Genomic DNA, 23,194 nt, shown 5'->3' with positions numbered 1-23,194 from the left:
TAGTTCTACCCTGGCCACATCCTTGGTTATCTTTATACCTTTTCCACTAATGATGCTCTATGGTGAGAGGAGGGGGAACATCTGCGCAGCTCCTCGTATTATCGCTCCGGAACACTAGCAATGCCTCCGTTTCAGAAACAGACAGAAGGAAGGCAAATGTTGCCATTTTGATTTCCTTCCAAGCCTGATTTATCTGAGACAGATGGCCTTGCACATCTGATAACTGAACACAGTCCTGCAGATTTCAGTGATCACACAATTTCAGCTGTTTTTAGTGTGACCAATGTTAATTCACAGCTTTGAAAATAAGGTCTAAAATAATAATGGTTATTTTGCACATGCTTTTAGCATTACATTTTGAAATAGTTTTTGTTGTGGGTAAAAGAAGATATGAATCCGGAGGAAGCCAAGTAGTTTACCGAAGATATAGGTTTATTTGTAGATCAGAACAAGTTCCATGTAAGTTACAGAGGATGGTAATTTAAGTTCCATAGATAGTAAGTAGATAGTAAATTAGTCAGTCCCATCAGGAGCAAGATGTTAGTAGCTCAGCCCACACAGCTCAACTGTCATTCCACAGACACACAGGCACTCTCACATTCTAAACTCACCGACATCACGCACTCCAACATTCCACACAGACACCACACTCACACTGGCTTGAGCAACTAGAAAGGAGGAGAAACCAGGTACAACATATTTCTAGCCTCTAAGTGGGCCCAACACATACACACACTCGAAGTGTTCTCATGTTGGCATGCAATCAGTCCTGGTTTGAATGTCACATGTATTACGACAAACGCCCAGACAGGCCAAAACACGCTGGCAAAGTGGTCCACTGACCAACATGAAAGAGAGTCAAGCTTTAGGAGGAAGGCATCACAGTCCTCCATACACATTTGTGCGCAAAAAGAGGTATAGGGCTGCTTCACTGAAAGTGCCTGCAGTTCGTTCATGCGTCGCACAGAAATAACTGCAATAAGGAAGTGTTAGGGCCTTAACCAGCCGTCATACATAGGCTCAAATGGTGCGCATGAGAAATGTCATTCACAAGGTAAAATCCCATGGGGTAGAATAAATGGTTGGCAGTGGCGGGGGGAGGTGTATCTATCAATGCTTTTATAAAAATGCATCACAACTGTTGAGTTAAAGATGGTTGGTCAGGTAAACACAGTAAAGCCAAAACGGCTGAAAAATAACCAGATTAGTGCAAGGACATCTGGGTACAAGGATGACATCAACCACCTCAGTCGCAAAGTCAAAAGTATTTATTTGCTGCTGCTTAGTCTCCACACATGAAGGTGTAGACTGTGGAAACTGATGCAGGAATCTACCATGTTGCTGAGACAGAGGTCTTCCTGAAGTGGAAGCTTGAATGGAGGACAAATACCAAGGCTCCAGAGCTCTGGAAAACACCCTCTACTGGCTCAGCCTAGGGTGATGAGAATGAGTGCCAAGGTAAGTCTTGATCTTCCGCATAACTCGAGGTGGGAGGGGCAGTAGAAGAAATATATACAGGAGCCACTAGGTCTATACCATGCAGAACATTTGTCTTGCAACTGCCTTGGAGGAAATCAACACGCAGAATCTTCTTTAGAACACGAGGCAGCAGAGGAAATGTGTCTAGTATGTCCATCCATTCGAGTGAGAATGTGTCCTCTCTTAGCGTCTTGGAGAGACTCCAAGTTGCAGAAATGCTGACGCTCATTCTCAGCAGTGGTGAAGAGGGCTAGCCCATTGATCGAAGAGGCCCTGCACCATCCTGGGGTTAAGGTGCCACTTGTGATCTGCCAAGTGATGCATCTCCGTTTGTCTGTTGTGGCACTTAAGGAACCCAGCCAAGTTGTTGGCAACCAGAAAGCTATTCTACTGAGCCAGACACATCCAAAGGAGTAGAACCTCCTGGAACCAAGGCCACAACGCTATTGCACCTTGCAGTCTCGCTGGGCAGTAGTGTTTTTTTATGAATGAAGATCTGCACCTGCTCCTACTTATGGGTGGCAGGAAGGTTTTTAGCGCCAGACAAAATCGCTGAATGCTGCAAAAGATAGACATAGAGCCAGCTCTCCGTCAGATATGAGAGGCCAATGATTTACACCTTTTCCAGATGTCATTGTCCAATCCACCAGCAACATATCTGTCACTACTGTGAGCTCTGGTCAGGAAAGGGAGAGTAGTTTACTGTGGATCAGGTTAGCCTCTGTCAGCCACCAATGCAGATCCAGTACCTTCTGCTTCAAGATCTAAATAGAGTAGGAAGATTCACTGCAGGGCCCACATATGAGACCTGGTGTTCAGGTTAAGGAGGATACATAAGGACAGGAGACAAAGAAGCTTCAGGGCCATCTTCCCCGAAACTTAGGTCTGATCCTGAAACACTGGGATCATATTTTGAAGGCCCAAGATTAAGTACACCTGAAGAAAGGCCTTGAATGCCCCAGTGTCCAAAATTGTCCAGATGAATAGAATTATCTGTCTAGAGCTCAGGTGGGACATGGGCTCACTGATGGTAAAACCCAATTACTTTATTATGTGGTCTACAACTGACTGCAGAGAGCCAACCTTCAGCAACCACCACAGCCCTCAGCAACAGATTGTCGATGTACTGGAATACGTAGAATCTCAACTTCTGATGATGAGCAGCGATAACAGCCATCACTTTCTTGTAGGAGGTCTATATGGGAATTTCGTCCTGCAAGTCTAAGGACACCATCCAGTCTCCTGCTTCTAGACCTCACAGGATCTGAGCCGAATGAGCACTTTATGAACATAAAGAAAGAACAGACGTCCAGGTTCGTGGGACAAGATGTTGTCTCTTGGTATGGAACCAGTGGGTATCACTTTCTATGAACGAGGGTGTTTGTTCCCCTGAGGAAGGCAAAGCGAGTACACACCTATTTTGACATTTTCAATCAGTACTGACAAAAATTCTGCTGTATAGACATATTTAGTATTTAAAATAACTTTGGAAAAATTGCACGTATGTGGGTTTCAAAAGACAGGTCATAGGGCATTGACAATGTTTATGGGCTGTTAGTTCAAGTATCTATAGTCAAAACCGTACATTCACTTAATAAATGCTCACATATATGGAAAACTCTTAAATTAAAAACATATATCAACTCAACCGTTTGGTCACAGTATTAAATTTTATTACACATTGCACAATGTAAAAAACATATTAAAAACATTTATCCATAAATAAGATCATCACAATGTTAAAAAGTCAAAGAATCACAGGGTCGACGCGGCGTTTCGGCTTTTTTCTAGTATGCCTTCATCAGGGCAGATTCTAGACAATTAAAATCATAAAACACAGAGTTACCAAACGAGTAAAATATGCCCAATACATTTTTTTCTTCATCAGTGAGCACTCTTACATGTCTAAGCCCTTTGATTTGAAATAATCAGTTTTTCTTACTTTCTATACATATTCTCAGTGCAGTCCACTAAACATTTTTCTTATTTCTATTTTCAAACAGTGCAATTGACAGATTTTTCATATGTCTCCTGCTATCTCTTTTTTGCCTTCCCCTTGGACCTATGTACCCCCCTGATGGGGACCCCCAGTGATTCCAATTACCAAAAAAGAAGAAGTACCTCCCATGAATTTGGTGCGTACCTTGTTTATCCAAATGGATCTGATTATCCATGTGGTTTGAACTGTATGGTTCTACCAGGAGTCCTTTTTGGTGATATGGACCTCGGTGCTTTGCTTCGCTAATATTCGCAAAGTTGCTCTGTTTTATAAGTAAACACACATATGCTTAATAAGTATTATGTTAAATCATTTTACACCACAAATTTAATTACTTGTTTATAATGAGAACCCTCTTTCCTACCGAAGTTGTGGGTGAGTTAAATTTCCACTCCTTCAACTTATGCTTGTATTACCAGTGGTCAGAAAGTTTCTTTCCCTCTTTAAGTCTACCTAAGGGTATAAAGGTACAGATGAATATCCCTGTTTTGTACCCACAAAATTGTATTTGTGTCCTCACTTGTATGTAGGTAGACACATACCTTGATGGGGCTATGTATCTGCCGTGTATTTAACTGCCAGGAGGAGCCACCGTTCTGTAATTTAGGTGCCAAGTTCCCTGTAGGGTGAGTTTGTCTATTGATAAAATGATTTTTCTTTTAGTTTAATTTTATTTTTTAATTTTACATTTTATAACCCAGTGTAGTACATATCTTTTTCAGCTACTCACCGTGGGAACTGTAGAAATAATTATGGACCTCAACCTCTTTCAATTAGGTAAAGGTAAGTTTCGCTGACATCTTCATCTGTCATTAGCTGATATCTGTAGGGATTGCATTACCACCATTAGAATTTTATTTACTCAAAAGGTTTTGTTCTTAAAGTTCTACAATTAAAAATAGATTTTGAGTTTTTTTAGCTTTTTTAGCTGCTCCCACTTTTACTCTAACCTCTACCGTTTTTTTGCCTTGTTAATTTTTAACCTTTAATGTTATGTTCTAGCGCTAAGCTAATTCATAAGACTATTCTTCCAAGGACGTTTAGTTTTAAGAGCAACGGTAGCGCCTCTTACCCGTGATGTATCAGTCGGCCTCCCTGCTCCTTGCTCCCTGACAGTTCTTTCTTTCGACCACTGCACGGCGTTCTGTTGTGAATGACCAGACCGTGTGTTGCACTAGCCTAAGTAGTGATTGATTTGGCGCCAAAAAGACGCCGCGGCTGCAGAAACTCTGACGACCGCCTGGGCAGGGGCGTAGCCGAGTTGCCGCGTTGCCATGGTTACGTTTGATAACGTTGCTATGGTGACGTTATTCTCTAGACGGCATGTAACTTGTGCCGTCGTTGATTTCCTCTCCGTACCCTGTGTGATTCCCGGGCCATTTATCCACAGAACCTGAAATTCCTAGGCGTCCCTATTTCATTTATGTTTCGATGGTATTTTGTTTTATTCAGTTGTTTCGTTTTCCGGGTGGGTTCGAATTCTCGTAGTCTAGTCCCCATTGGTTATCTCCGCATTCTAAAACCGGCCGCTATTGGATAGGTTGGCGATCGGACCCATGATGAGGACTGTGATAACGCGTTACTATGGAGATGATGAAACTCCATTATAAGGAGTTTACATCCTGGTCACCTTAAACCAAACACCCAATAGCGAACTTTAGCCATAGAGCAGGGGCCTTATAAACACTATCTCTCGCTAGTAAATCTCAAACCCAAAGGATAGAGTGGATATAATAATATTTAAGACAGCATCAGGTAGACCTATAATAAACACGAGAGACGGGCTCGGGATGTAAACTCCTTATAATGGAGTTTCATCATCTCCATAGTAACGCGTTATCACAGTCCTCATCATGGGTCCGATCGCCCACCTATCCAATAGCGGCCGGTTTTAGAATGCGGAGATAACCAATGGGGACTAGACTACGAGAATTCGAACCCACCCGGAAAACGAAACAACTGAATAAAACAAAATACCATCGAAACATAAATGAAATAGGGACGCCTAGGAATTTCAGGTTCTGTGGATAAATGGCCCGGGAATCACACAGGGTACGGAGAGGAAATCAACGACGGCACAAGTTACGTGCCGTCTAGAGAATAACGTCACCATAGCAACGTTATCAAACGTAACCATGGCAACGCGGCAACTCGGCTACGCCCCTGCCCAGGCGGTCGTCAGAGTTTCTGCAGCCGCGGCGTCTTTTTGGCGCCAAATCAATCACTACTTAGGCTAGTGCAACACACGGTCTGGTCATTCACAACAGAACGCCGTGCGGTGGTCGAAAGAAAGAACTGTCAGGGAGCAAGGAGCAGGGAGGCCGACTGATACATCACGGGTAAGAGGCGCTACCGTTGCTCTTAAAACTAAACGTCCTTGGAAGAATAGTCTTATGAATTAGCTTAGCGCTAGAACATAACATTAAAGGCTAAAAATTAACAAGGCAAAAAAACGGTAGAGGTTAGAGTAAAAGTGGGAGCAGCTAAAAAAGCTAAAAAAACTCAAAATCTATTTTTAATTGTAGAACTTTAAGAACAAAACCTTTTGAGTAAATAAAATTCTAATGGTGGTAATGCAATCCCTACAGATATCAGCTAATGACAGATGAAGATGTCAGCGAAACTTACCTTTACCTAATTGAAAGAGGTTGAGGTCCATAATTATTTCTACAGTTCCCACGGTGAGTAGCTGAAAAAGATATGTACTACACTGGGTTATAAAATGTAAAATTAAAAAATAAAATTAAACTAAAAGAAAAATCATTTTATCAATAGACAAACTCACCCTACAGGGAACTTGGCACCTAAATTACAGAACGGTGGCTCCTCCTGGCAGTTAAATACACGGCAGATACATAGCCCCATCAAGGTATGTGTCTACCTACATACAAGTGAGGACACAAATACAATTTTGTGGGTACAAAACAGGGATATTCATCTGTACCTTTATACCCTTAGGTAGACTTAAAGAGGGAAAGAAACTTTCTGACCACTGGGAATACAAGCATAAGTTGAAGGAGTGGAAATTTAACTCACCCACAACTTCGGTAGGAAAGAGGGTTCTCATTATAAACAAGTAATTAAATTTGTGGTGTAAAATGATTTAACATAATACTTATTAAGCATATGTGTGTTTACTTATAAAACAGAGCAACTTTGCGAATATTAGCGAAGCAAAGCACCGAGGTCCATATCACCAAAAAGGACTCCTGGTAGAACCATACAGTTCAAACCACATGGATAATCAGATCCATTTGGATAAACAAGGTACGCACCAAATTCATGGGAGGTACTTCTTCTTTTTTGGTAATTGGAATCACTGGGGGTCCCCATCAGGGGGGTACATAGGTCCAAGGGGAAGGCAAAAAAGAGATAGCAGGAGACATATGAAAAATCTGTCAATTGCACTGTTTGAAAATAGAAATAAGAAAAATGTTTAGTGGACTGCACTGAGAATATGTATAGAAAGTAAGAAAAACTGATTATTTCAAATCAAAGGGCTTAGACATGTAAGAGTGCTCACTGATGAAGAAAAAAATGTATTGGGCATATTTTACTCGTTTGGTAACTCTGTGTTTTATGATTTTAATTGTCTAGAATCTGTCCTGATGAAGGCATACTAGAAAAAAGCCGAAACGCCGCGTCGACCCTGTGATTCTTTGACTTTTTAACATTGTGATGATCTTATTTATGGATAAATGTTTTTAATATGTTTTTTACATTGTGCAATGTGTAATAAAATTTAATACTGTGACCAAACGGTTGAGTTGATATATGTTTTTAATTTAAGAGTTTTCCATATATGTGAGCATTTATTAAGTGAATGTACGGTTTTGACTATAGATACTTGAACTAACAGCCCATAAACATTGTCAATGCCCTATGACCTGTCTTTTGAAACCCACATACGTGCAATTTTTCCAAAGTTATTTTAAATACTAAATATGTCTATACAGCAGAATTTTTGTCAGTACTGATTGAAAATGTCAAAATAGGTGTGTACTCGCTTTGCCTTCCTCAGGGGAACAAACACCCTCGTTCATAGAAAGTGATACCCACTGGTTCCATACCAAGAGACAACATCTTGTCCCACGAACCTGGACGTCTGTTCTTTCTTTAATGACATTTTCCCCACCGTCCTCTACTATGTAGAGTGGGGTCCTCCTTATTGTTTTCACACTTTATGAACATATCCTTCCTCAGAAAGGCGTTCATTGGGCAGAGGTCAAGAACAGGCATGAGGCCTCCATTCCCAGTAAGAACAAGGAAGTGAAGAGTACCATCCTTGCCCCTTCTCAGAAGCTGATACCCACTTAATGGAACCCTTAGAAAACAGAAGGGTGACCTCCTGCATAAGTATTGCAAACTTCTCTGCCGAAAGTTGTTCTAGTGTGGGAGAGAGGCAAAGTGGGGGGATGAAGAGAAGGGCATAGCACCAATATATGTGCGCCATCTGTCCGATATGACGGATCTTCAGATAAAGAGTAATTGTTGTATTCTGCCTCTTTCTGAGAGAGCAAACTAAAGCAGGTTGTTGGCCGCTACAGCAGGAAAATAAGAATCCGAGAACTGGTGCCTCTGCTGGTTTGAACAATTTCTACCTGTTCTAATGAACTGGATTGGTTGCCGTAGTACACGCCGGGAGGGCACGTGCTCTCTGTAAGCTAGCCCTTGGAATAGTCCCTAAATTTTCAGTATTTGTGAGGATATTGTTCTGATAGTGTCAACAGTCCCAAAAATAGTACAGTCACATGACTGTCCTTAAATCGTTCCAGTGCCAAATTTGTTTTATCTCAGAAGAGCTTAGAGACATAGAAGGGCATCTCTTCTGAGCCCAACACTGGTGCCAATAGCTCTGTCGATGTCGTCTGTAGTGTTCAAGCCAGCTCAGACCACATACTTGGCTGCATCCAGACCATCATGACTTGTTTGGGCCAATGAAGCCCTCTAATCCTCCAAGACAACCAGCAAGATATTGCTGGCCTCAGCCACTATTGCTTGGGTGTGCCTACACAAAAGACAAAGATTTGTTTTCATCTCAGTGATTCTACAACCCTGGCTGTCCTCCAAACCACTACCACAAATGAAGCACTTTCCTCCATTAGTGGCCCAAGTGGAGCTAACAGATCCATTTCAGAAGATGTCTAGCCCTCTAGAGTTGTTCATGTCTAAACACAATGTATCATCAGTATAAGGGATGCTGGCCTCTTGCACTGGGTCTGAAACGGAGCTAAAGGGAGTATGAATCCTGTGATCACACTGGCGTTGAAGATGAGGTCTGGGATAGGAATCTATTTGTATAACCACTGGCTGAGCATTTGCGATTTCGTAGCTATAGGAAATCCACATTTTCTGTGTGGTCAGCCCATATTTTTCACCTTTTGTTGGATCCTAGATCTCTGCTTGATTTAAATCTCTGTACTTTAACCATGCCAACCTGTGGTTAAGGGCTTGTACGCCCCCTTAAACATGGCTAAATTGGCATATTCTTAATTGGTATACTTAACTTACCTATTAGTAAAAGTGTAAAACATGTCTTCAGGTCTATCAATGTAGCCTGACTGTGGAAGTTTGAATACTGCGATTGGACCTGCCAAATAAAACTTTTTGAAAAGAAAAAACCTTTTTTGATAAATCATCCTTAGGTAGGTCTTGTAGAACGCAAGGCAGGGAGCATAGTTATTTAAAAAGTAGAGCATGTACAAATGTAATGTTAACATTTCCTTACAGTGACTAGCACGAGGTAGCCCTCCTTAATTATTTAAGCATCTATTTGTAAAACCTATTAAAATCCAATTTAATGGTTAAGCCTAATTTTTTAAGGAAAAAGCTACTTTTAGAAAGTTACCTTTTCCCTGCCTGGAGTTCCTGGAGGCTAATTAACATTGGCTCTGAACCGTCACCCAGCTAGGGACTAACATTTGAACTGGTGTGAAATGTCTCCCATGAACAAACAATAGGTTGATGTGAATGGGTAGAGAGGACTCATCTGACCTTCACTGCATATGCTGGGTGGGGGTTGTGCGCATCGTTTTTTGACAGAACAATGTCAAATCCAGCTTCAGTATCAAATCATGGTTGACAAGTCTGCTGGGTTTAGATATACACACTGGGGCGCAACTCAAAGGCAAAGAACAGGATGCCAAAACAATTCATGTATTTCCACAGCCTTTTGTCTGAAGAACAGTGCTTTTTCCTACCAGACGACTGTCTCTGGGCTTTTCATACAATACTCGGAGTACACTTGAGAGGACGGCAACAGGATGGCAAAACAACTTATGTGAATCCACTGTTTGGTTGTTGATGCACTCTGTTTTTTCTATCCAACTTTAGTCTTTGAGTTTATTGTGGGTACAGTGCCTGCCCACACTGAATTTTAGTGTTAGATGTTGGAGGACACTAGGGACCATTGACTATCGTTGCCCTTCTTGGATTTTCAGCATATGGTGTCATTCTGTTTATTTAATTTAGCTACATTCATCCAATTCAGTTTGGATTTTTTATTGTTTTGCATTTTCACTTTATTACTGTTTTGGTGGTGCATAAACACGTTACTCTAAGTTAAGTCTGTCAGCTCTGTGTCACAGCTACCCAGGGGTTGACCTTCGGCAAATTTTGAAAAGGGTTGTAATTGTTCTTTGAGATGAGTCACCCACCCCAAATAAAAATCCAATTCCTAACAATAGCTCAACATAGGACTGCAACAAACTTATGTCTTTTCTGGGTTGGATGACCGGCATCTGGAATGTACGTTGTTCTGCTTTGGCAGTCATTCCTGCCAGTACAGAAGGAACAGATGCCAACATTCGTGAAAGATTAGACCTCAGTATGGGAGTCAGTAAAGTCCTGGTTGCAGGTTGAAAGGGGGTAAACTCTTTCTAGGGGTTAATGGGGGGGGGGGGGGGGGGGATCTGCTAAATACCGTCTGACTGAAGACACCTATTGGATGCAGGGCAGATGACTACACAGGAACGTTGGAGTGTACTACGACCAATTGGGGGACGGGATCAGAAGCAGGAAACATCTGGGGAGTGCAGAACTTTGGTGAAACTCTTCTGGGGCATTGTTTGGAGCACCGGCGGGACTGCGAGGACCGTCAGCCCGCTGCAGCGCTCCGTCCTCTTCCCGCCCCTACCGCACCTGGCAGGACAAAACAGCGCCTCGCGGCCCCCGCTTCGCAGGGGCCGCTCAGAGGCGGAACTTTGGTGAAACTCTTCTGGGGCATTGTTTGGAGCACCGGCCGGACTGCGAGGACAGGCAGTCCGCGCGGCAGCGCTCCGTCCACTACCCGCCCCCACCGCACCTGGCAGGACAAAACAGCACCTCGCGGGGGCCGCTTGGAGGCAGAACTTTGGTGAAACTCTTCTGGGGCATTATTTGGAGCACCGGCGGGACTGCGAGGACCGGCAGCCCGCGCAGCAGCGCTCAGTCCTCTTCCCGCCTCCACCGCTATTTCCCTATATTATTGGCTCACCATACCGCGACACGGGCGCGCGCCTGGCGAAGCCCGGGCCAAGGGCGGGCCCGTTTAAGCCCGCTCAAGATCGATCAAGACCGGACCGGGCCCCTTCTCTTTGCCCGTGGCTACTCGTCCAGGAGGCACGACAGAATTCATTGCGCTCATCACAGTTCTTGTGGGGGATTCAGTCAAGAGCAAGGGCAATAACATCCAGGGAAACAAGAAGTAAAGCCACGACATCAACTTCCATGGTGGCAGGTACTTTTGGACAATTTTATCATCAGAGCTAACTCACTGGTGAATAATGAACTAATCATTTTAGAGAGACGACTCTAGCAAGGAATCGAAAGTGTCAGACCTTCCTCCTTGGGCCTACTGGCCAATGCCAAAACCCCTGAAAAGGCCAATGTTTCCCACAGAGCCCCCTTAGACAGTATTGACCAGACGATAACAACTGTTTTGCATGAGTTAAGGTCTAGCCCACTACAGCACAGGGACCCTCTTCAGGCCCCACTTACTGAAGCTGGTTTGATATCAGGAGGGGTGAGTGTCTAGTACACCCAAGTCACATGGAATGAGGGAAGGGGCTGTCCCAAAAAGGAAACGAGGGGGGCACACTAAGGGGGGGGGGGGGGGGGGAAAGGCCAAATTAGATCATGGCCCTGCTATTCCTGCGGTCACGAGTCCTACAGTGGACTGGATACCCCTTCCACCAGTTAATGATAGCTACAGCCAACCCCCCCCCAAGCTCTGACGGTGGTGCAGCCTGCCCCTTTCAGATTTGGGGCGGGGTCCACCGGTGGGGGGGGGGGGGGGGGGGGGGGGGGTGGAGAGTTTACCCATACTTTTGGTAACACTTTGAAAACTCTGTCAGATCCTATAGTGGCTTGGTTTGACCGTATTGATTGTAGGCTACAAGCAATAGAAACGGCCAACGGGGGCATTGTGGACCAACTGAATAGTATGGGGAGTACCCAGAGAGTGTCTGTGGCTAATGGGGGGCTGCTTCTCCAGCTAACCCCCCCAGTTCGGCAATTGCCCAGCCACCTAAACCCCTGTCTTCAGTAACTGATCAACCACTTAGCGCCCCAAGTTTAGCTGTTGCACATCCACCCAACCCCCACATCCCGGTAATTGCCTCTGCGCAATTAATCCCCTTTTCTTTAGTGCAGAGTTCAGAGTCTGCGCCACCCACAAATTTGAGGTTGGCAAGAAAGACTACGGTGACTGGTGATCGTCCTGCCCATGATCCCAGCAGAGCAAACCGGAAAAATGTAGTTAATCTACCTCCAGAGGCTGCTCCTCATGTAGTGGTTCTAACTGGTGTCCCTGAGCTAAGTAATCCTGCACTTGAAACCTTTGACTCCTTAAAAAACAAAGTGGCAAGTTGGTTGAATATCCATAGGCCCCTTCCCCCCCAATATCAAAAGTGAAATATTGATGGTCCGGAGGGTTTCGTGGGTGGGACACACTGCGAAGAAAATTAAAGGTGACTGTATCCTGGTAAACTTTAGGAACCCAGTGATCGCCTCTCATATCTGCAATTGGTTGGGCATCCTGGGAGACTCAGTAATTCAGCCATTCCCATTGTCGTTTTTCTATCCACCTTCAAATAGTCGACTGTACCCAGGGCTCGAAGAAGGGTGGACCAGGGTGGGTCCAAGGTATCAAAGCAGATGGTATAGGACCAATCATTATGAAGCATTTATGCCCATTGATTATTCACACACTAACAGGTATAGCTGCCTTGATTAGGTAGACTGACTACAGAGTGAAGTAGGCCTCAGGGGTAGAGACAGGGGTGCGGCCGCACCAAATCTGTGTAGTAACCAGGAAACAGGTCATGGGAGAAAGGCTCAGATGAGGACAGCGGTGGATATCCTTGATAATTGGCCCTTGTACCAAGAACCCTTGCACCACGTCCCGATGGGTGTTACGGTTGAAGAACATACTTTGCAAGCCCAATGTACCCTTTCGGGCTCAACTGTATTAAAAATCCTTTCCTGGAATGTGGCAGGTCTCAGCAACAAACTGGCCTGCCCCGAGTGTGGCTCCTTTATAGACTCGAATGATATATGTCTCTTCCAGGAAACCTTGGCACGGGAAGAGCAATTCTGATCAGGTTTTGCTTCATTCTCGGTCGCTGCAAGGTGGGGGGGGGGGGGGGGAGGGGGAGAGGCAGACCGTCAGGGGGACTAATGATTTGGATAGGAGCACATCTGGGCTGTAGTGCCAGTGTAATGGATACGGCATCACAGGACGTGCAGTGTGTGGTCTTGGAGTGGCAGAATGGCTCCAGACTCGCCTTGGTCAATGTTTACTCTAGACCTGTGAGTGTCACATCCGAGTCTGGAGCCATTGACGAGCTCTCCTCCTTCCCAAGTGAGATTCCTGAGGGAGTCACGATTGTGGTAGGGGGAGACATCAACTCCCACTTCGAACCCCTTGAGGGTCTGCTGGATGGTGTAAACCAGGAGGAGGACGATGTTTGGAAAATCCCACAAGCGGCGGCCCCTCGGTAAGATCATGGGCACCATTGGCCATACAAATTACGACCCTGACACTGAATCACTCAATCAGGGCATGTAACGGCTGTGTAAAGTCGGATAACCCTCCTATGTGTACTTTTAACAAACCTGGGAGGGAGGCACGCCTTGACTATATCTTTGTTGAGTGCAAGACTTCAGGGTGGTAGCCAGGGGAGAGAGTGACCACAACGCTTTGATCCTAGACTTTTCCTTGCCCGGTATCTCCAAGGGCAGTGCAGCCATGGAGTCCGGACCAGGTAATAGGGCCGTTCTTTCAAACAACAGACGGAATAAGCTGGTCACCAACCCAGATCAAGTAGCGGAGTTATATGCTAGGGTTATCCCAGTATTAGAAGCCGCTGGTGCCCTAAAGGTACAAAATCCCCCACATGAATTACATGCAAGGCTGGCAGAACTCAATAGGACACTAGTTAATAGTTTGTCAGATATCTTAAACCCCCCAGGTTCCAGCGGGACAAGAGCAGAAACTAAATCCAGCTGGTGCAATAAGGCCTGTAGACTGGCGAAAAGCGAACTTCTTGAGGCACTGAAACATAATAATAACAGGGCACTTATAAAGCGTAGGAGGCTAGCATATCGGCAATTAATTAATCATGCTAAGACCGAGTGGGAGAATGAGAATTGGGTGAAGCCAACGTCTGCTTTAGCCGTTAAAGATGCTCGGAGGTTCTGGCAGATTGTGAGCACTGGATCGGCTGAACCGGAGTTGGCAGTAACGCCGAATATCTCAGCGGAGGTGTGGGAAGAACACTTTCACACCTTGTATCAGGAGGATAAATCCCTCACGGATTTGCCCCTTGCTGATACAGTGCCCAGCCCTGCCACTGGTTCGCCCGAGATTGAGTTCACTGAAGGTGAGGTCCTGGCTGCTATCTCTAATCTCCCTGCTGATAAAGCCCCAGGGCAGGACAAGGTCCCCGGCGATCTTTTTAAAAACACGAACCAGAGATCTGGGCTCCTTATCTATTGATGATTTTTAATGCAATTTTGGGGGGTATGGCGGTTCCAAGTACTTGGCTGGGAGCAGAGTTAGTCCCCCATCTTCAAGAAGGACTTGCCTCTGCTCCCAGCCAACTACTATAGATGTATCACAGAAACGTTTCGCTAGGCTGATTCTAGACCGCCTTCTGGGCTGGATGGAGGAGTCTGAAATCTTAAGCCCGTACCAGGCAGGCTTTAGAAAGAACGTATCCACCACAGACCAGATTTTCCGATTAACTATGCTTTTTTGGAAAACGGTTAAGGTCGAGGGCGGGTCACTATACACTGTTTTCCTGGATCTCATCGCGGCCTTCGATCTGGTTCCGCGCCGGAAGCTGTGGAGCGTCCTTACGGACTTGGGCATTTCTGCCCCTCTTCTGAACATTATAATTCGACTCACACTAAGAATTTCGCACAGGTTAAGTGTGGGAAAGAAGCTAATCTGTCATCTAGGTTCCCCGTTGGCAGGGGGGTGAGGCAGGGGTGCGTCTTGGCGCCCACCGTGTTTTGCCTCTATGTCAACGGGGTAATCCCCCACCTGAATGCGGTTCCCAATAGAGATGCTCCAAGACTCGCTGGATGTGGGATCTCTGCAATCATGTTTGCAGATGATACCCTACTACTTTCCAAGACCCCTATGGGTATACTGCGAGTCTTGGATGGTTTTGTAACCTTTTGTCATGATAGGAGGCTGGAAATAAATACATCAAAAACGAAATTCATGATCTTTAATCCTCCGAAAACAACACGCCCAAGCCCCACGATAGGAGGAGTCCGGCTTGAAAGAGTGCAGACGTTAGAGTACCTGGGTCTTACCCTTAACGAAAGTATGACCTGGGCTCAACACCAAATTAAATCACAACTAAAGCTCTCTCAAAAGGCAGGGGCATCCTCAAACTTCTAAGTAAATCCTAGGTAAAACCTATCGGATCACCTCTGGAAATTTATAAATTGCAGGCACGCGGGGCAGTAATTTATGGTGGCGAATTGTGGGGTCACAATTGTGTTCCTGCAATTACTGTCACGGAAAATAAGTTTCTTAGGCAGTTGGTATCACTGCCATCTAGTACACTCTTGCAGCCCCTCAGGTTGGACCTGGGCCTCAGACCACTAAAAGAGGAACTGGGCCTCAAACCCCTAACTTTTTGGAGGCGACTCTGGATAACCCCAGAGCTTAACAACTATAGGCAAGAACTATCGGAGGTATTAAAACTGACGAATGCATGGAAACTTCCCTGGCTAAAATATATAAGACAGGAATTTGATAGGTTAGGCTGCCCACTTATGTGGATTAATCCGGAGCAAGCCTGTAGAAGCATATTGCGCAAACAGCTGGTTAACTTGTATTATGAATATAATCTATCTGCCCATTCATCGAATGCCCAAATGGGAACTTTGTCCAGCACGTTTTTCATAAAAAAAGACCATTACAAATGCGAGAGTGTATTCGATGGTATTAGTCCAGCTGGTCTTAGGAAGCTGTATCTCCAATGGAGCTACGGCTCTTTGCCAATTAGAGCCATCACGTTCAAATGGTGCCCACCTACTCCTAAATATTGCCCAGGTTGTTCTGTTGAGTCAGAAACTGAATTGCACATCCTGTTCTTTAGTCCCACCTACCAGGCCACCAGGAAGAAGTGGATTGTTCCAATTTGTAAAAACCTGGGGATTAGGCAGTGCTCCCAATCTTATCGAATATTGAAGACTGATCTTTCTCCTCTAATTGTTTTTGCTGTAACCAAATTTTTAGCAGCCATGTGGAACATTAGAAGGAAACATGTGAATGCTTGTCTCAATGGGATATAGTATACACATGTACAGATCTAGGGAGCTTGAACACCTACTAGAGAGGGGGGGGGCTATCTGCTGATTATGTTTTTACTTGTTTTTATCGTTTTCATACTTTATTGTGATGAAATTGCCCAATGGACATGATGTAATTTTAGCTTCCTAATGTGTTGAAATGAAATGGATTGTGCTAATTTTATTGCTGATTGTAATGTGATCTCTTTTATGACAATACTGTCAAAATAAAGAAGAAGCAATCTTCATCATGACATCCTTGAATCTTCTCGCAAGACTTTGAGTGACGTAATGCCGTTAAATCCCACTTGGACTTTTTACGCTTTTACGTAGACTTTGACTTATCAAGACACTTCAAGCAGTGAGCTGACTTTTTACAGGAGAGACCTCAAGACCAGGACCATGATCCTGAAGGGAGCTGAAACTCTGCTTTGGCCACAGCCTCTTCTTATGCACAGAGACGTAGCTTAGTTTAGCTTTCTGGTTCAGAATAACCTTAGGGTTCATAACGGCACACTTGTTGTACTACAGAGTCGTGGTCTGAGGCCAAGAACTACAATCAATAAATCAAGGGTTGGTAGAGCGCAAGTACTTACCCGAAAGGGGGTGAGGGGGCCAGCTCACAATGATTCACCAGGTCTTGAGGGCCATCATAAACTTGGAGAGTGTTGGTGTCTGTCGGACGTGGATAGGGAGGGTGTTCAATGCCTTGGCCGAGAATAAGGAGAAGGAGTGGCCTCCTATTCTGGTTTTCTTGATGCACAGCACCGTAGCGAGGGAGAGCTGGGCTGAGCGGAGGGTTCTTTGGGGTGCATGGAACGAGAGGCCGTGGTTCAGGTATGCAGGTCCGGTGTTGAGGAGGGCGTGTGCGCGTGGGTGAGTAGCTTGAAGGTGATTCTCTAGCTGGCGGGGACCCAATGCTGTATCCGCAGGTGTTGGGTGATGTGGCAGTGGCAGGGATAGGTTGAGGACTAGTCTGCGAGCGTTCTGGACGTTTGCAGGTGAGGTTCTTTCTGATCCCGGGTAGAGAGCGTTGCTGTAGTCCAGTCTGCTGATAAGGGCGTGGGTGACTGTTTTCCTGTGCTCTAGGGGATCCAATTTGAAGGTCTTATGTAGGAGACGGAGGGTGTGGAAACAGGAGGAGGAGACGGCGTCGATTTGGCGGTCCATTTTGAGTTCGAAGTCCAGGATGAAGTTGAGATTGCGTGCGTAGCTAGTGGGCGAGGGTGGGTTCCCGAGGGTGGGGGCCACCAGGTGTGGTTCCAGGCATCAGAGTGGGGGCCCATGATGAGTACTTCGGTTTTGTCCGAGTTAAGTTGTAGGTAGCTGTTCTTCATCCACCTGGCCACCATCGATTCCTTCTTGAAAGTTGTGTTCGGAGGTGTTGGGTACATTGGGTAGGGAGAGGATGAGTTGGGTGTCGTCTGCGTAGCACACAATGTCGAGTCCGTGGTATCTGACAATGGGTGCGAGCGGGCCATGTAGACGTTGAACAGTGTGGGGCTGATGGAGGATCCTAGGGGAACTCCGCAGGTGGTCGTTATGGGATACAAGAGGAAGGGTGGGAGTCTGACCTGCTACATTCTGCTGGATAGAATGAGCGGATCCAGTCGAGAGCATTGATCCAAATTCAAGTGTTATGTAGTCTGAGGGCTAGGGTGCGGTGAGAGACTGTGTCTAAGGCTACGCAGAGGTCCAAGGGGATGAGGGCCACAGTCTCTCCTCTGTAGAGAAGGAAGAGGATGCCGTCTGTCACGAGAAGGGCAGATTCGGTGCTGTGGTCTTTCCTGAATCCAGATTGGGCAGAGTTGAGGATTTCGTTTTCATCTATGAAGAAGGTGAGCCGGTGGTTGAGAGATCTTTTGATGACTTTCGCCAGGTACAGGAGTAGGGAGATCGGTCTAAAGTTTTTGAGTTTGGGTGGGTCCGGCCAAGGGTTTTTTCAGGAAAGAGTTGATCTAGGCATGTTTCCAGTCGTCTGGGAAGGAGGCGGTCCCGAAGGCGCGGTTGATGATACACCGAAGCTCGGAGGATTTGATGTCTCTCTGGTAGATGTGGAGGGGGCAGGTGTCCGTGGGGGCCCGCAGTGGGTTGCTTCATAGTCTTCAGGGTGTCTTAAATGGTTTGGGAGGTCCACCTGTCTAGTGTAGGCTGCGTGGTGTAGGGAATGGCAGGAGAAGGGTCCACGTGTAGGTTGTCGTTGAAGTTGTCATAGATGGTCTTGATTTTGTGATGGAAGAAGGCGCTCAGTCTGTCGCAGAGGTCCTGAGATGTGGGGATGTCGGTTGTCTCACTGTTGGGCAAACTCTTTGATGATGTCGAAGAGTGTCTTGCTGTTGTGTGCGTGGGCGGAGAGTCTGTCCCAGAGTGCTTTCTTCCTTGTGTATATGATGAGCTTGTAGTGGGTGCCGGTGGCTGCTTTGAAGTGGTCATGGTCTACTGTGGTTTTGAAGTTGGGTGGAGAACCAGCTGGCTCTCTTGGTGTATGGGTTGGTGGTTTTCTTGAGCGGGGCAGTGGTCTTGGCGCAGTCAGTGATCCAATTGTGCATGGTTCGGGCGGCGGTGGTTGGGTCGTAGTCATTGGCGGTGGGAGCGGAGCTGTTGAGGGAATCTTGGTCCAATTCCTGCATTGGAGCGGGGCTGGTCGTTTGCGGTGATGTTAGTTATGAAGGAGAAGTGGACGCAATGATGGTCCATCCATGGGAGTCCGTAAGTGTGGCTGAAGGTGACGGAGTTTCTTGCTGTGAAAATGGGGCCACGTTTGTGTCCTGCTGAGTGCATGGGTTCAGGAATGATCTGTTTGAGTCCGATGTTGAGGAGGTTGTCCAGGAGGGAGGAGAAGTTGCGGTCTTGAAGGTTGCAGAGGTGGAAGTTGAAGTGCCCTAGTAAGGTGTAGTCTGTGTAGGTGATGGCTTGCGGGGTGATGTCGGTGATGAGTCGGAGAAAGGTGCGCTGGGTCCGGGAGGTCTGTAGATGAGGGTGCCTCAGAGGGTGATAGTAGGGTTGATATGTATCTTGAAGTGAAGTGGCTCCATCAGGTCTGTGGGCACGTCTGTGTAGGTGCTCAGTTGGAAGTTGGATTTGTGAGTGAAGGCGATGCCTCCTTCGGAGAGGTTGGGGCAGTCCTTCTGGGTGATCTTGTAGCCTTCGGGGATGGGGATCTCGGTGTCAGGTTCAGAGGCGGTGTTCGCCCAGATTTCAGTGAGGAAGGCGACGTCTGGGGATGTGCTGTTGAAGAGGTCCCAGATTGCCATGGCGTGTCTGTAGAGGGAGAAGACATTGAGGAGGATGCATGCAGGGTTTGGTGTGCGGTGGAGTTGTAGTAGGAGGGTTGCGGTGGGTCCTGGGTGAAGGCGAAGGAGTGGCAACAGTGTCAGCAGGTGAAGGGCTCGTGGTTGTCGATTGGTGAAGAAAGCTTGCAGTTCTTGTCCTCGCCGTTGTTGAGTGCATAGAGAGCCGAGGAGATGTAGCACTGGTGAGTAGGGGAGCAAGGACCCTGGCGCTGGTCACGTCACGGACGGTCACAGATGGGCTTGCCTTTGACACGCCTTCGGCACATCTGTTGCGTGCGGCTGCCATTAAGTAGGAGTCAATGTTAGGGCGAGACAGCTGGGAGGCTGGAGGGAGGGGCCGTGGGGCAGCAGCTGCGAAAACTGGAACGGAGCCGTAAAAAAAAAAAAAGGAACAAGGTAAAAGGCAGAGAGGCAGAGGAAAAAGGCAAAGAGGACATGAAAAAACAGTAACAGAGGAAGGGACAGAACGAAGATTGAGAAGGCAAGAGTAAACACAGGAAAGGAGCAGAAAGAAGCACAGAAGCCTCAAACACCAAACCTTGCAGTGCTGGGGGCTGGCACTCTACGGTGGTGCTGCGAGAGGGAGACAGAGCAATATTCTGACCAGGAGGTCAGAGGTCTACAGACCTACCTTGTGTCATCTAAGTCACACATCTGCTTCCTGCAATCTCAGCACAGCTTAAATCCTGCAATTTTTGGGTGGGGACACTGTTCCCTAGCACACGATGGAAAAGGTTTTTGGTGTAGTCAGAAGACTGATCTAACTGGGAGCAAAGATCCAGATCTGCATTAAAGAGCATGGAAAGAAAGGAACGTACATTAGTACACAGTGATGGCGATTGGATGAGGCTCTGTTTAGTCACTTCCAGAGCATTAAGAAGTAAATATGGAGCCATATGGAACATCCTACCGGCACACAGGAGCATTACTAGAAGAATATTCAGGATGCAGAATAGCCTCTGGGGATATTCTGAAGGTGAGGAATCCGCGGTTAGAAGTGTCCATCAAAACTTAGCATTTTTAAAAGCTTTCCAACTTTCTGAATTTTTCTTTCATAGATATTGATTATGTACTATTTATGAAATATTGTGCTTGTGTGTGAGACTGTATTAATTTTGATCAACACAGCAGTAATGCATTCTTGTTTGGTTATGGTATTTTCAAACCTCGTCAGAAATGATTTTATCTTTGTATCCTGATTTGAGCTCGTTAAATACCACACTTTTGTTTTCATCTTTACAATATCAAAAAGTTTCTCTTTACTTTCACACTGCCTCTTTTTAAGGTTTTCCTTGCTATCAGGCACACTTCTCTTATTTATAAAATGAAACTAAATGGCTGATAGGCCTTGTTAAAATTCCATAAGAAGGTACCCATTAGATCCCTTTTCTTTTTAATTTACCCCAAGTCTGTTCAAAGAGAGCTTAGAGTTTGTGTACTTGCAAAAACCACAGTTGATGGACAGAATGCAGAACAATGTCATACATTCACCCCAGTACAGAGATCTGGGCCTAAATCCATCTTTTTTTGCACTCCACACCACCCCAGATCAGACATGGCCATATGCAAATCAGTCCGACCCTGTGCCTCATGGGAACAGTCCAGCCCGAACTGCCAAGCCATGCCTTCCTTGGGCCGGAAACAAGCTTCCGAGGACCGGTTTCTGGCATTCCAGCCGTCTTCAGCCCGGCTTGCTTAAATCCAGTGGTGTGGAGAGCATGAGACTCACGTCTGAGCATACCCATCCCACTCGGGGTGACAAATGCAAAAACCACAGTTGATGGACAGAATGCAGAACAATGTCATACATTCACCCCAGTACAGAGATCTGGGCCTAAATCCATCGTTGTTTTGCACTCCACACCACCCCAGTTCAGACATGGCCATAATGAAATCAGTCTGAGTTTGTGTACAGCTGCTGTACACTGATTCAAGGATAAGCATGTGCACCACCAAACAGACATGGAAATCATCAGAATATGAGAATACAGGAGAGAGGTCGTTTTTCCTGCTCATCTGATGCTAAGTATTGGCTTTTTCACACAAACCCAGTCCAGAGGCAGATGCAAAATCTTAACAATGCAGAACAACAGACTAATGAGTTTGATCTTGCTACTTAGAAGTACTGAACTTGAAATTAAATGCAATGCCATAAGATTCATTTTCTGCAGTGGTCATTGTTCTGAACATTTAGCAGGTACAATTTAGAAAACACTGGAAATTATTATCTCATTCACTTACCTACACAGTTACCCACCCAAGGACAGTGGTGATCAAACTTTGCTATGCATCTATTGCATACACCACAATGCTTGGACCTCACTGGCTTCCGTATCTGTTAAATAAATGTTAATGAAGAAAGTTATAATAAACATTACAAAAATGACAACTTGGAAAGAAAGTGGAATCAATTTGGGAATAGAAGTAATGATAAATGAGGACTATAATCCTACCACACAAGCAAAAGCATTGATGGCTATTTCCAATAAACATTCTAGGTAGGAGACATATTAGTTTAAGCGAAAATCTATACTTCTTGCCATTACAGATGTTAATATTGGAATGAGAGTTTAAGTCAAATGCCACTTTATGCACTCATATATAAGGTTACATCACTTAAGAAAGCAATGACTGCAAATGTATGCATCACAGCAGGAATTTTTAGATTGGTACTGATTTAAATAGGAGCCAGCAATGGTTAAACACACTTCCAGTCTACAAACAATAATTAATGTTAAAACAAAATCAGAAGCAGGCGTCTAGATTCCGGACATATTCTGAAAAGTTTACGAATGTGAAACAGATCAATATAATTACTAAGTGCATTTATAATAATTAGTCTGCAATAATCCATGGTCAGGAAACCGCATCAATAGTAAACTGGCTGAATAATTTACGATACGCAGACCTCTACATGAACACACCTTGCTGTCCCCATTTATTATATTGACAGATTTCCAACTACATTACTCAAAACTAAGTGTAGCTCCCACTTCTAGTATACCGATCGTAAAATAGGAAGGTCTTAGTGTATTCAATTGAAACAAACGTCTAGGTAGGACAGAGTGATGGTATTTTTAGATGACCTTGAGTTTTCAGAAGATATTACACTAAAGGCTCAATGAACATAAGACCAAAGATCTTATGGGGAATTGACAAACTAGGCAATGTAAATGTAATCAGTACTACAACTAGAACTTTCTTTTGAAGTATTGCTGACACAAAAAAACTAGGAGATGAATCTACACTGTCCTCCACCCTCACTATCATTGACCTACTTCTAAAACATTTTTCCCTTAGTTGAAACATGACTAAGCAAATTTATTTGAAGAATTAAAGGTCTAGGATTCTATTTAAAAAAAGCTGTATTTTTGCAGTCTACTAGACAAAACCTCAAAAGAGGAAACGCACAAAACAAAGGTACCATGCCAACGAGAAGTCACACCCATATCATGCTATTTTCCTAACCTTACTGTTTTTTGACATATACAAAATTACAATACACCCTCTATAATATCAGGAAAATGAAATCAATAATCTTTACTTATAATTACACTTAGAAATTGTAAAAGGGAAATACCTCCACAGAGTATTAAAAGGGCAAACAGAGTGGTCTGCTGGTTTGCCTACA

At 45.1% G+C, this 23,194-nt stretch overlaps 1 protein-coding gene across 1 annotated transcript in view; it reads right to left on the bottom strand.

Moving 5' to 3' along the window:
- The window catches only part of ZDHHC17 (zDHHC palmitoyltransferase 17), a 520,726-nt gene that overhangs the window by 142,397 nt on the left and 355,135 nt on the right, over positions 1-23,194 (bottom strand). Inside the window, exon 13 of the mRNA XM_086919563.1 lies at positions 21,805-21,898. Within this exon, the coding sequence (XP_086775689.1) occupies positions 21,805-21,898 (94 nt within the window). The remainder of the gene's footprint in view (positions 1-21,804; positions 21,899-23,194) is intronic.

Source organism: Lissotriton vulgaris, chromosome 1_1 (genome assembly GCF_964263255.1).
Source record: "Lissotriton vulgaris chromosome 1_1, aLisVul1.2, whole genome shotgun sequence".
Lineage (NCBI taxonomy): Eukaryota > Metazoa > Chordata > Amphibia > Caudata > Salamandridae > Lissotriton > Lissotriton vulgaris.
The sequence above is the reverse complement of the archived record's forward strand: the minus strand, read 5'-3'. Positions and strand labels throughout refer to the sequence as shown.